This window comes from Camponotus vicinus, unplaced genomic scaffold (genome assembly GCF_025532165.1).
Source record: "Camponotus vicinus isolate PSW18456_S1 unplaced genomic scaffold, iyCamVici1.0 SCAF_7, whole genome shotgun sequence".
In the NCBI taxonomy this organism is placed as follows: Eukaryota; Metazoa; Arthropoda; class Insecta; order Hymenoptera; family Formicidae; genus Camponotus; species Camponotus vicinus.
The window spans coordinates 9,341,960-9,355,066 of record NW_028141979.1 but is presented as its reverse complement, the minus strand read 5'-3'; the positions used below and the strand labels follow the sequence as shown (position 1 = coordinate 9,355,066).

Below are 13,107 nucleotides of genomic sequence, written 5' to 3'. Positions count from 1 at the left end.
CGAAACTATAACGTATATGAAAAACTATTTCAAACAGAAATTCTTTATTTCTGACTTTTAAAGCTCTTTATAATTATATATTTAAATTTTTTTAATAGACAATAGATTTAGCATAGTGCTACTTAATATCGTAATATTGATTATCTTATCATTTTATGATCACCTTTCAATATCGATTGCATAAATAATCAGACAGTTATATTTTCCAACAAGAAAATTATTTTCCAGCAGATACGAGCCTGAACCCAATGAACATTTGATCAAAACGAATGCAGCTTCAACACTGGAATCTCAAGATTCAGACTCGGAATGTAAACAATTGTCGAAGGAAAAAAATACGAAACGTTATGTTTACACCGGTCCACCTGCGATCAGTCTGGGCAGTTGGTCGGAAAGACCCAGCGTTAACGTCCAAATTAAAATGGATACCGATTACAAACTAGGAAGGAACAATACGAACGGCAGTAAGACTATTGTTAATATTAACAGCGCAAAAAGTGAGAAAGATTTCACGAATTATGCCAGCAACGTCAGCAATAAAAATAACACCGCTAAGCACGAGATTAACGTGAATTCTTCGGCGAATAAAAATCCTGACGAACTCACGAGAAAGCTGATTACACACACAACAGCGTCGGGCTTCAAGGCACCAATGTCGAACCGAGTTAACGCATTCGATTCGACGAGGAACAAGGATAGACCTTTCGTGATGGGGGTCGAGTTGAAGAAGACGTTCGTTGAGCTGCCGAGGAACAGTGAGAATGAAATCGATACGCCAATAAATTTCAGAGAATTGACGAATTCGTTCGGTCAGAATGTGAACTTTAAGCAGAAACCTAAACGCACTAATCTTAATAGACACTCGGCGAATTGCGATGTACAATTGGATAAAATAGAAGGAACGGCAGAATCGAGTGTCAAGCAAAACGGTCACATCAAGTTTGTCAAGGCACCTAATCAGAATGACCTCTCCTCCAAAAATCAGTCCTGGATGCTCGATATTCAGGAGAACTCGCAGGCAAAGAGATTCACGTCTGTCGTGGGCGTAAATGGGACGAGTCAAAATTTCAGGCCGCAAAATGAAACGCCCCTCAAATGTAATATCAGTAACAGTATAAAGATCAATCCACCGATGCCTATTGTAAAGGGATTCAAGATACCTATTAGCGACTCCAAAATGAATAACAATCAAATAAAGCGTAAGGAACTATCAGCAATGGATAGTTACAATGAGGATATTCAATCTTGTAAACCTCCAACCATGCCAGTGATAACGGGAGTAACGCTGAAAAATACAAGCGCAAGACCCAAATCGGCACCGGTTCAATTAGATTCTAGAGATATGCTGTTGGAGTCTATTAGGAATTTCGGCGGACGTGACAAGTTGAAAAGTGTAAGCATATTGATGCAAATTTTATGCCTCAAAATAGTCATTTTTTAAAAAAGTATCTTAAAAAATAGACTATAATTTTTTAAAAATTATCTTAAAAACTCTATTGCTCTTTGTAATTTTTTTTTTAATTAAAAAAATAGACTATAATTTTGAAAAAAAATTGAAACGAAGTTTAAATAGTCGTAAAATTTAAACTTATATGGTTTATTATCTCATTATTATATTATTTTTTGTTATCTTATCATATTATATTATATATATTGCATACATATATTGTAACAAACAGTACGTGTGTACTATAAAATAAATTAACTATTATAAAAAATAACAATTTTCTGTTTCAGATCGCTGGAAGATATTAATTTGTGTGCTGTTGTGCGCTATTGAGTCTTTATAAATAATCACTTATAATAAGCACAGTGAACTTTGGATATAGTAAAGAATTCGTTTAAACCGAAATTTGTGTAACTTCAAGATTTGTGAGAGATTGTGTTCTTTTTTCTTTCATTAGATATAAATTTATAGCATTTGTTTTCAGATTAAATGTAAAAGCTCTATTTTTTTTGTTTACAAAAAAAGTATGTGCAAATAATTTTGAAAAAATTTCTATTTAATCCTGGAATACTACTAAAGATTTTTTTTCAAATAGGATATAAAAAACTTCCGAAAAACTTTAATAATTCGTGATTTTTTTAAATCTTTGTACAGTTGTCTGATCTTTCATACATATGTAATTAATATTTAACACTAAAACTGCTGATGGTTAAATCTTTAAAATCATTAGAAAAGAATATACATTATTACAGTATTACAGTATTTTCATCTATTTAATTATGTAGGTATTATTGAAAATTTTACATCTAAATAGAATTTACAATTTTGCAGGACAAAAATGTAAATCAACGTCAATTTAAATTTAGGAATAAGACAAAAATAGTTCGTCTGCAATTTTAGTGTTAACATAATTATTGTATTTTGTAGTATTTTAGGATTAATTTAAGAAATAAATATCCAAATGGCATTTTAATATATTAAGTGAAATATTTTTCGAAACATTTACACATGCTTTTATATATAATACACACATATTATATATGTATAAATTCAAGAAAAGGAAATATTTATATTTTCCGCATCAGCATTTAACGTGGAGGGAAAGGACAATTCAGAAATATGTGCTTGCGATATTGATAATTGATATTGCAAGCTGCTCGAACGTTATATTTTATAATGTATATTTTTTCAAGCTATACTTTCAATAGAAATAACTAAATGGATCGAAAATCTGATTATGGCTCCACGTTAAGCACATGTAAATATGATACAGAAAAAGCTACAACAACCAAAACTCCGTCGCAAGACGATAGAAAATGTACATAGTATTCGAAGTGTATTCCATATTTACTTGCTCGTAAAAAAAGGACGGGAAATTATTTTATTTTATTTACATGAATAGTCATCAACGATTGCTCATTAATTAACGTGAAGAGAGAAAATTAGATTAGTTATTTTTAGTTGGATAGAACCGTTTGATTTTAGCTTTACTGTGAGATATACTTATAAAAAGGATATATAATACCAAAATTAATCGTGAACAGATAGATACTAATAGCGATTTAATGCTAAACATTAACATGTTTCCACACAATTTTCACGATTAACTGTAAGTTTCTGTCAACGGGACCAAAGGTGATATCTTATTTTATCTATTGTACACTAATTTAAAGTTGTGTAGAATGCGTTATTGTACTAAATACAAAATAGTCTTTAAATCTGGTCAATATTGAGTTATATCGAAATAATTGGACTTAAACTAGATAACTATTTGTAGACAAGAATGCGTTATATTTAAATTGAGCAATTTATTTTCCTCCATAAATATATTGTGTCGATATAACAAACGATTGTATTTTGGCATAAGGTGTAAAGTATTATATATACATATATATTCAAATATATAAATTAGTCTTTGTTTGTATTATATACCTATAAATCTGTTTTTCTTTTTCACAATATAATTATCCAGTAAACAAAATGCATGCAAGCAGATCGGCAACAAATTTACTCAAAAGTTAATTAAATTCGTTATTAATTATCTGGAATAGGCATAAGTCCTCTTTCGTCTAATAGAATATAATTTTTGACATAAGTATGCACATTTACTTCAACATAAAATTGCCTTATATATATTATAAACTTACATATATATTGATTTATTTTAACATATATAATTACGATATATCATAATATATTCTATATTATATAATTATTATATAATTTTTATATAATATAATATTATATAATTATATAATATTATATTATATAATTTATTATATATAATTTCCGAACACAATATTACTCAAAATACAAATATATCAAGTAATGAACTCTAAATCTGCAGGAATGATTCCTATTATAAACCAATTAGGTACTAAATTAATTATATAATTAATACAACATATATTGCCACTGGAAAGGGAACATAGAAATATATATTGCAATGAAAAATCACAGTTGCACAAACAGCAAAATATTGAAACAAATCCTATAAGCACAATCAAGTATTAATGAACTTTGCGTTATAACAAATACTCTTCAAATTATACTTTTTAATGTCTTGCTCTTTGTTTATATTAAAAATCACTCCTTTAATTAATAAGTATTCAATTTTAAAAGGATAAAAATAATAGAGAGAAAAATATACATTTTTCTATTTTTTTAGTTAATAATTCTAAAGCAAATAACATTTCTTAAATTTATTAACATAAATAAGCATTATGTAATTTTACTTATAATTCTCTTTAACATTCTTAGTTTGTATGTCATTTTGTTCATACTTTAATACCATTGTTCTTAAAATTAAAAATTGGAAGCATTTTTTATATTTAATAATTACTATATACACACATGCGTACATGTGAAATTTCGATAAAAATTATAAATCATTAATCATCAGGTATAGGAGTATTGCAATTTCCATGCCACAGTTTGATCTCTGAGTGGCATTCTGAATAGTTGGCAAATATATCCGTATAACCACGATTACGCCACCAGGTACAAAGTTGCCTATTCCAACCGCAATCAACTGTGTGGATGAGTTCTGGTCTTTCCATGCCTAGAAGTGTGTAAAAATCTTGATCGCCTAAGTGACCCTATAACAAGACAAGTGATGTGTGATCAATATCTGATAAATATAGATTATCATATTCTATATGTTTGGTGTAAAAGATATCATCCATTAAGTGTACACTTTCAATCTCAATAATCAGTTTTCTTTTTAAAATTTTATAAAAATATTTTTTCAAGTCTCTTAACAATAGATGGATATATTTGATCATATGGATTTATATAAACTTGAAGTTGAACTTTAATTTTTAAAATAGTATTTAATCAGAGAAAAATAAATGGAGATTTAGAATAAATATAAATTTATCAGAAAAAGATAGGAAAGAAATTATTATAATGGAATATTTCTTTGGATAAGTAAAAGATTATTATGTTGTATTATATAACACAAAATCTTTGTTATACAAAGCCAAAAAAAAAAGAAAATAAGTTGCAAAATTATTCAAGTTTACCTTGAAGTGATATTTCTCTGTCATTGTATCCACACTATTCTTAGTAAGAATTTCATTGTATTCGAGAGACTTTCGTAATCTTTCTAAATTAAAAAGCACCATTCCACTATTGTAGCCAGGATATCCGCCCTTGTGCCGAGGCTCGCCAAACATTGTTGTTGGATGTTTAGTACGATATAAGTACAAAACATGTCGGTAAACGGGGGTCAACTCTGGAGCCAAGCCGAACAAAGCCTCCTTCCCAAAATTGTTAAACTCTTCAAATAAATCCTTCACGTCTCTGCGAAATTTTGTGTCCGCATCGAACATCGCGGCGAGTTTCTGGTGACTCGGTGCAATCTTGTGCATGCCCAGCGAGAGAAAGAATAATGCATCAGAATAATACGTCCCTGGTTTACTACTAAAATGTGGAGACATAACTGACACAATATCCTCTAATTGTGTGGCCAGTTTATGTACATCATAATAAAACACCTGAAAATAAATTTAATAAAGCATTTATTTATGTAATCACACAAAGTATAAATGTAAATGATATTTGTACTTTCTGTACATTGACAAAATTCATGCAAGATAAATAATTGAATTAAAAAGGAAAAAATGAAGAAAATAATCAATTTATCAAAATGTAAAATCATACTTTGTGTCTAAAAAAGATAACGTATGAGTAAGATACGGTATGTCTAAAAAAGATAACGTATGAGTAAGATACGGTATGTCAAAAAAATATCTTAAAAAAGAAACATATATATAGATAAATTTAGATTTGGCCTATAATGTAATACTACAATAAATGATATATTATTTGATATATTATATAAATTAAAATATTATATATGATATATATTATATAAATTAAAATATTATATATGATATATTATATAAATATCATAAATAAAACAAGATATAAATACCCTCATAAACTTTCCAGTATTAACCATAACATCTCGAATAACAATTTGCGCTATATTTTGACTCTCATCATCACTTATAACATGGAAGGCAATGTTTACAGAGGTGAATCTGAGCAAAGAATCTACAAATATCTGAAACTTGCGTCTCATGGGTGAGTTTGAAGCAACTTTGGTGAAGATACACCAAATATTGTAATAGTCTGTCCAATTGTGTGGCAGAGTGTTTGTTGTCGAAGATAAATAATTGTCTTGAGCAGTCTCGATGGAATAATTTGTCACCGTTAAGGTGGTTGTAAGATTCGCCAGGCTTGCATTTCGCATTCGTAGATTGGGCACAATCCAGTGCCCACCATTAGACGTCTGATAGCAGTAGAGGGCTACCAGAAACAACGCAAGAATCGTCAGCCTTAATAGAAACTTTCGTAAAAAGGGCATTTATCCCTTATTTTCTCAACCTAAAAAAAACCAAACAAAATTTTTGCAATTTATAAAGAAGGCTCCTTAAAATATAAAATATCTCAGGTGGGAGAAAATAATATTATAATAAATTAATGTTATATTTTAGTATAATTATTTTAATTATACTAAAATATTTAATTATTTCTTTATAAAATATTTAATTAATTATTTCTTTCGTTTAATTTGAATGATTTTCCTCCCAATAGATGAAATATTAATAACGGCTCACAAAATTAGAAACAAAAAATTAATACTTACGTGAACATGATTAGCGGTCGATTTTGTGTTACCGCGTTATTTCTCTATAGATCATCTGTTTAGAGCTGCCCATCGAATATTGCACTTGTTGAATATCATTGTTCTCTTACATTGAGATTGATATTTTTATTCGTAACGCACGTAGAATATTAAATAAAGGCACTTTTATTGTATAATACGAGTCCTAGTTATCAATCAAGAGCTACTTCGATTAAATTCCGATTAATTTAATCGTAGAGCGGTCAAAATAAAAATTTCTAATACAATTCTCGTTTATAACAACGATAACAACACAGAGAGAGATCTAAGAGCGAGCATCAGCGGCCATGGCTCCAGAGCATCGTCATTGGCCAGCACAGATGATATAAAGGCGCCTTTTCATGTCGACGCTCATTTTCAGCGAGAGACTTCGCGTAAAAATAAAGATATCAATTCGTCATTTTCTGTTTCGTATATTATTTTTTTCATGTATTTCCCCAGCAAACACTAAGTAACAGTAATAGTTATATAACTTATATAACTTATAAGTTATGTAACAGTTATATAACTGTTAGTTATAATTTCCTACTCAACAATATAACTGTTGCATCAGAGAGAAGACTGAGAGATGTCATGGTCTGTTTTAGGTGATCCCTGAAAGCGATACTCCCTCTATGGACATTGAAAACGTGGACATGAACTACAAAGCCAATGCCCATGAATGTTCTCAGAGGGTAATATATGTATAATGTGCACAATTTCTGGTTTTGTTCCGTGCTATGTGCACGAAATGCCGGTAGCACCAGAGTATAACAATCATTATTTTGAAAATAATATATAAATATGATAAATAATAATTTTTATAAAAATAATTTTTATAAATTACTTACCTATATGTGTATGTATGTGTGCCCATACGTTGTCCAAATGATTTTAAATATAAGAATAGACTATGGTATATGAATATCGGCGTATGTTACCGCCGGCATAGCTCTCAGGTTCATGAGAGTACTGAAACCTCCTCACCTGGCAAATGCCTTCGTTAAGGCGGAGATACAGGGAAGGAAAAATTGAGGAACAATTTTTTTATTTTTTTTTATTTTTTTTAATAGAGTTTTTAAACACAGAATATAATACATATAAAAAAATATATATTACATAATTATAATATATACAACGTAAATTATAATTAATTTGCAATTACATAAAAAACACATTACAAAATATTAAATTATGTAATATAAAAATAATTACATTACAAATATATATATTACAAAATTTAATGCAGAATATATAAAATACAATGCATTAGAAATATGTATTACAAAATATAATACAAATTTAATATAAACTATAATTTTAAACTTAATACAAAATAAAATTTATTACACGAAAGTGTCCAAAGTATACGTATAATATAAAATTTACTACAAATTTTTACATAGACCAGACAAGACTGATTAGTGATGATTAATCACGCGATATTTATTATTAATAATCGACATAGAATAATAGAATTTAATTAGTTTTATATAAATAACGTATAAACGTAATTAATCATGATCAAAAGAGTCATTAATAAAATTATTGATCGTTTCTTCGATTGTAAAAGAAAGTATTTGCATTACTGGCGCATTTTGTGTAGAGGAATCCTCATCAAAGGAAATATTCAAAATGAAAAGATAGAATAAACTTCGAAATCAACAATTAAGTTACTAAATAAATCGCGATTTAAAATTCGCGGGAAAACGCGACGAATAAATAAATCGACAATAATCGGAATATTCGCGATTGCGAGATACGCATAATTTTTATAATATGATAATCGAAACCATCAATAGACACGCGTGCGATATAATTATTATCACACAAATGTTGACAGACGAAGATATTTTAGCAAACATTTGTGATCCGTATTGTTTATGAACATAAAATTTATTGTCCGATTTATTTGCGATTAATACGCGACTTTATACGAATTTCACGATTGAGAATAAAATACATATCCTATTTCGCGCATGATTAGCTGAATGAGATGAAATGAGCTCTATAAGCTTTAAAATATAATTAAAAATCGCGTTATGGCCACGTTTAATAGAAAATAACGAATCATTTTCAAAGTCCCTCTAATAATCGATGTAATAGTAGAGTTTAATAAGATTTAAATAATGTAAAGAATCACGATTAAAACAGTCATTAATATAGTCATCGATCGTCTTTTAAATTATAGAAGAAAATATTTGCACTACCAGCATTTTGTACGAACTATTAAAAACAATATTCAAAGACGTGAAAAGATAAAGAAAGCTTTAATGTATAAGTCAACGATTAAATTATAAGATAAATCGCGATTTAAAATTCCCGAAAAAACGCGACGAATAAATATAATGATCGAAGCTCTCAATAGACACGAGCGCGATATAATTATTATCACGTAAGTATAAAAAATCAAAAATATTTCAACAATCATTTGAGGTCTGTAATGTTTGTGAATATACAATTTACCGACCGATTTACTTGCGAATTTTTAAGATAAATCGCGATTTAAAATTCGCGATAAATCGCGACGAATAAATAAATCGATAATATTCAAAATATTCAGTTGCAGATACGCGAGTGACATACCGGTAATATCCGAAAAAAAGAGGAACGATCTTAAAAATGGAGAACGATTAACATCTTGTTTCTACATCAGATTTCGCAAGATCAATCTGCGAAGAAAAGTTAAGTGATCCATTGAACGTCGGGAATTTCACTGTAGGAGGGAACGAATCCTGGATCTTCCGGACTATTCCCGATAGCAATGATTTCAGTATTAAATCAAAGACAAATATCCCTCGTCATTATTTTCAATTCGCGAAATTGATATTCACGTCAGAAAACATGTTCTTCCATTACTAAGAAATATATTTCTTTACTGAAAATTAAATGGATATAACCTTTATTATCGAAATGTGATTACGAACGATTATATTTATAAATAATAAAATACATGCATTATTGGAGTTTGTGTTAAATGTGCGAACACATAATTTGGGGTACCGTCGCGCGCGAGACGAATCGAACCCGATAACAGCAAGATTTAAAAAATTTCAATTCGAATAGTGTTCAAAATAAAATAAATGAAATAATTTTAAATATATAATTAATTCTAGATTAATTATCTAGATTCTTATTCTTGTAACGTTTAAATTAATAATATATTTTTCTTTTAATCAATATCTTACTGATATAGGGGTACCCATTCGATTCGTCTCTTTTTAAGTACTCGCACATTTTATGTAACATTCATGTATAATTTCGCGTATATATAATATATTATATTAACAAAAATTATAAAAATATTTCGGATACGTTAATTTGTGCATGTATTTTAAATAATTTTTTCAAATTAATTAATAATTAATAAAATATATTCGTTCGTAATCATTTTTATCATAAAAATTAATAAAAATTAATTAAATTATGAAATTATTTAAAAAATTAAAATTTATACACAACGCTATATCCATATTTAATCTACTATTAAATCTTATTGGCATTATATAGACAATAATAATACCAATCCTAATAATGAAGAACATTTTTTAACGAAAAAAAGAAAAGATACATTTCTCTCATCTAAATATATATTATTTAAATTAATTTGACGTTAAAGAAGCGTATCGTCGTTGAATTACTACCGAAATCATTGCTTTCGGAAATTGCCAGGAAAACCTGGGATTAGTTCCAATCTTACAATAAAAATTCCCAATTTTTAACAGGGCACCGAACTAGACGTCGCGAGTGGATCTCACAAGAACCGGTGAGAAATAATTCTCCATGATGAAAATCGTTTCGACTCCTCGGCGGTACGAGCCACGCAACTTTTATTAACGTTTATTTAACGGAAAGAACAACGATAACTCTTTTATTAAAACGATAATTTCGTTTAAGAATGCGAAAAGAACGCGGGAAAAACACGGTGATTTCGCAACCGTAATTTATTAATTTATTTATGAATATTTTCCGATACGAAATTCGTAAATACAAATATAACTGAAAAAACAAATTAATAAATTCATAATAATTAACTCGTGATTCTATAATATCGAAGGTGATCGTTAAATTTTGTGAAGCTAATATTTAATCGTTGACCTATCACATCGAATCTTCACACTCTTATTCGATAATTCTTTATATTTAATTAGCAATATTTAGGAATATTATCTGACGAGAGGGACAGCGATAAAAATCTTTTGTTAAAACGATAATTTTGTATAAGAACTTGTATTAAAAATTTTACATTTGATCGCGCGATGTATATACTTAATATGTATACCTATACATTAGATGGTACTCCCGGTTTCGGTACGAGCGAAAATCCCATTTCACTTACGAAAATCAACTTCGAGCCAACCGGTCGGGATTGCAACGATACAACGAGCAAGGACTAAGCCCAAACCGGAAAGAAGACGAAACGATTGACGGAAATAGAGGAAAATGAAGTTCACCAACTCTTTCTCGCGCATAATTATCCTATCTCGTATCGAACCTGGACCCGCTAAGCACGATTTCAGGTGCTCCGCCCGGACATATTATGCCTCCCGCGGTTGCTATATGCTACACCAGGCTAGTAGACGGCAAAAGAAGAGGATACCCACATTTTTTAAATGCTTACATTCAGCAATTTAGAAAATGGGGAGGCAACCCCTTTTACCGAGCGAAAATCGTGCCTAGGGGAATCCACTCGACTCCTCGACAGGGTTAACACACGCAGTGCGTGTGGCTGTAGACGAGCAAAGAGAAGGGACCCATTGACGACCATTCCGAGCAATCGATCGAGTTCTAACTAATTCGGGCCGAATCACTTGACGAAGCACGAAGCAAGAGTGTACGTTGCATAGCAACGTGTGCAAACTCGAAACATCCCAATTAGTTGGCATCGGAAGTAGAGACTCGTGACAATAAGGAAATTGGGATTTTTATACGAAAAGTCCAACGCGGAAGCGCGAAAACGCGACGATGCGAGAATACTACAACGCGGAAATGCGGTAACGATATGCCGCCGTCCGCGACATGTTGACGGCACTGACGATGGAAAGTCGATGACGCAATGTAACTCTTTTATTAAAACGACAATCTCGTCTAAGAACGCCAAAAAGAACGCGGGAAAAACATGGTGTTTTTGCAACCGTAATTTATTAATTTGTTTATGAATATTTTCCGATACGAAATTCGTAAATATAACTGAAAAAACAAATTATTAAATTCATAATAATTAACTCGCGATTCTATAATATCGGAGATGATCGTTAAATTTTGTGAAGTTATTATTTAATCGTTGACTTATTATATCGAATCTTCACACTTTTATTCGATATTTCTTTATATTTAATTAGCAATATTTAGGAATATTATCTGACGAGGGAGACAGCGATACAATTCTTTTGTTAAAACGGTAATTTTTTATAAGGACGCGAAAAGAATGCGAAAAGAACGCGGAAAGAATGCGGAAAGAACACGGTATTTTCGCAATCATAATTTAATAATTTATTTTAAGAATATTTAGCTCCGCGCGATATGGAATTCATAAATAGATAAATCTAACGGAACGCATATCATAAAATTAATAATAATTGACTCGCGATTTTATAACAAAGGCGTTCGTAAAATTTTATAACGCTTATATTTAATCATTAATTTAGCATCGAATTTTTACATTTTATATAAAAATTTTCCGAATTTATTAATGACTCTTTGATATGAAAATATAAATAGTTACTCTTTTATGAATATTTAAGGAATATATACTATAAAAATAAATATGTTAATTTAATGAATTACTATTATATAATCATTATACGTATACTTTGGATAATTTTTGTGTAATTTACATAAGAATCTATTTACGCAATTTACAATCTTCTTAAACATTAATAATTTTGCAATTTCTTTTAGTATTCCTGAAAATAATTTTAATAATTTAAATTAATAATTTAAATATTTTCATTTTTTTAGCATTTTTAAAAATAAATTCAATTTAATTTTTTAAACTGAAATAAAGCCAAATTACAAATTTTTCTATATTATATTAGACTGCTAACACGGCCATATCTCATATGATAAAATATAAAACAAAGGCAACCATTTATAACTGGACAGAATTTATACCGAGTATCACAGAATTTAACATAACATAACTATCGCTCTCGAAAGATGCAATTGTAATTTATATGAATATCGATTGTATATTTATTTTAATAATTTCTGGTTATTGCTTATATTTATTTAAATACTATATTTTAATATTTTGTAACTACTTATGTTCATTTTAATCACTATCTCGTAGAAGTTTATATTTATTTTAATAAATGCCGGCAAAAATTGACAGTACGACATAATATGTATATTAATCTAATCTGTATATGTATATCCTGCCCAAATGTAAATAGTTATCCTGGCTTCAGCTGTTAGCAGCCTGGTATAATATATAAAATTCTTATAATATAAAAGTCTCTGTGCAGATTACCAACAAAAATTGATT

At 29.2% G+C, this 13,107-nt stretch overlaps 2 protein-coding genes and 1 long non-coding RNA gene across 6 annotated transcripts in view; 2 read left to right on the top strand and 1 right to left on the bottom strand.

The window, feature by feature from the left end:
* The window catches only part of LOC145974061 (uncharacterized), a 38,023-nt gene extending 34,647 nt beyond the window's left edge, over positions 1 to 3,376 (top strand). For 3 of the 4 annotated variants that reach the window (XM_083103799.1, XM_083103802.1, XM_083103801.1), the window contains 2 exons: positions 229 to 1,393; positions 1,738 to 3,376. In XM_083103799.1, the coding sequence (XP_082959925.1) occupies positions 229 to 1,393; positions 1,738 to 1,755 (1,183 nt within the window). In that variant the 3' untranslated portion in view covers positions 1,756 to 3,376. The remainder of the gene's footprint in view (positions 1 to 228; positions 1,394 to 1,737) is intronic. The other variant, XM_083103800.1, reaches the window with a different exon arrangement.
* Positions 1,774 to 7,090, bottom strand: Xxylt (Xyloside xylosyltransferase). The gene is made up of 4 exons (XM_083103803.1): positions 6,603 to 7,090; positions 5,886 to 6,340; positions 4,972 to 5,445; positions 1,774 to 4,545 (listed from the first exon to the last, which is right to left on the bottom strand). The coding sequence occupies exons 2-4, from the start codon at positions 6,318 to 6,320 to the stop codon at positions 4,339 to 4,341; spliced, it is 1,116 nt and encodes a 371-aa protein (XP_082959929.1). The 5' UTR covers positions 6,321 to 6,340; positions 6,603 to 7,090; the 3' UTR covers positions 1,774 to 4,338.
* Positions 7,091 to 9,201: 2,111 nt separating this feature from the next.
* On the top strand, positions 9,202 to 12,358 carry LOC145974557 (uncharacterized). The gene is made up of 3 exons (XR_014439735.1): positions 9,202 to 9,304; positions 10,346 to 10,432; positions 10,914 to 12,358. It is a non-coding gene; the product is annotated as an uncharacterized LOC145974557 (long non-coding RNA).
* Positions 12,359 to 13,107: the final 749 nt, after the last annotated feature.

Bases quoted from the DNA above. Each gene is read 5' to 3' on its own strand.
- Xxylt (XM_083103803.1), bottom strand. From the start codon at position 6,320: ATGCCCTTTTTACGAAAGTTTCTATTAAGGCTGACGATTCTTGCGTTG. The intron at 5,446-5,885 runs GTATTTATATCT...ATTTATTTTCAG, and splicing joins ATACTGGAAAGTTTATGAGG to GTGTTTTATTATGATGTACA. The intron at 4,546-4,971 runs GTAAACTTGAAT...GTCTTGTTATAG, and splicing joins CAGAGAAATATCACTTCAAG to GGTCACTTAGGCGATCAAGA.